At 42.8% G+C, this 975-nt stretch overlaps 1 protein-coding gene across 2 annotated transcripts; it reads right to left on the bottom strand.

The window, feature by feature from the left end:
- LOC125208361 (putative LRR receptor-like serine/threonine-protein kinase At1g14390) lies at nucleotides 1-975 on the bottom strand. Of its 2 annotated transcripts, none has more exons than XM_048107955.2 (3): nucleotides 757-975; nucleotides 547-671; nucleotides 1-452 (listed from the first exon to the last, which is right to left on the bottom strand). In XM_048107955.2, exons 1-3 carry the CDS (start codon nucleotides 779-781, stop codon nucleotides 315-317), a joined length of 288 nt encoding a protein of 95 aa, XP_047963912.1. In that variant the 5' UTR covers nucleotides 782-975; the 3' UTR covers nucleotides 1-314. The 2 variants fall into 2 exon arrangements, with proteins under 2 accessions (XP_047963912.1, XP_047963911.1); XM_048107954.2 differs by having other exon boundaries at nucleotides 1-438.

Here is a 975-nt window from a genome sequence, read left to right as displayed (position 1 = left end):
ATTACTAGAACACCCTTTTTGGTGGGAAAATGGAAAGTGATGTGTAATAAATGATGTCTCATTTATTTATTTACTTTGGGTGCGTTGGTAGGTAGTAAAATATTTAATATGGGTTTATAGTAAATGGGATTTCATGATTTGGTGGATAGAATTGTAGAGTGTTTGGTTCAGCCCACGTAGGAGTTTGGCCCAATTTCCAGCGTTTGGTTGAAATGGAGAATGAAGGAAACAAAATCGACCGTGATTAAACTACCCCTCTCCTTGATGATTTAGTTATCGACGCAGGTTCCAATTTGGTGGGACAATGCAGTGGCCTAGCACCTCACCAAATGCCAGTGCTTCAGCTTGGACATCACCTCCATGTGGTGCTGCAGAGCTTGAGGAGAATGCTTCCGTTTCAGCAGGCATTTCACAAGCACCACAGATCCATCTCTCAGCCTTCCTTTATATAGCTGCTCATCAACATTTTTTCCCATAATTCACACAAAACATCATACTACTATTCAACACAAACACAGAGTGACACCGAGCAATATGTACACATACCTGCCCTTCTCCCACTAGATTGGATGGATCAAAGTTGTTCGCCGCCTCCTCCATGTCCTCGAGTGTGAACTTATGGTACAGGGGCCGCCCTATCGATGCCATCCTCATCGGCTGCGGAACATGCCCTGATTAAAAGTGCAAACACCAAACTCATTTCATAGATCAAAAATAGACTAAAACACAATTCATTTTACTAGAATTGATGCTTACTTCCCAAAGGAGAGCCTTTCTCCATCACAAAACTCTCACTTCTGAATTCATCAAGCCCTTTCCTCTGTAGCCTTCTGTAAATAACAATAATCAACAGCCCCAATACACCCAATATCGCCACAATTGCACCAATCACTCCAAGCACAATGCCTAACTTCAAGGTAGATTCTTCCCCTTCCTTCCTCCATCACAGAGCGACTACCTTGGTGGAACTAGGAA

This window comes from Salvia hispanica, chromosome 6, assembly GCF_029641045.1.
Source record: "Salvia hispanica isolate PSC_SH4W2 chromosome 6, Shi_PSC_v1, whole genome shotgun sequence".
NCBI classification, from domain to species: Eukaryota; Viridiplantae; Streptophyta; class Magnoliopsida; order Lamiales; family Lamiaceae; genus Salvia; species Salvia hispanica.
This window is presented reverse-complemented; position numbering and strand designations above follow the sequence as displayed.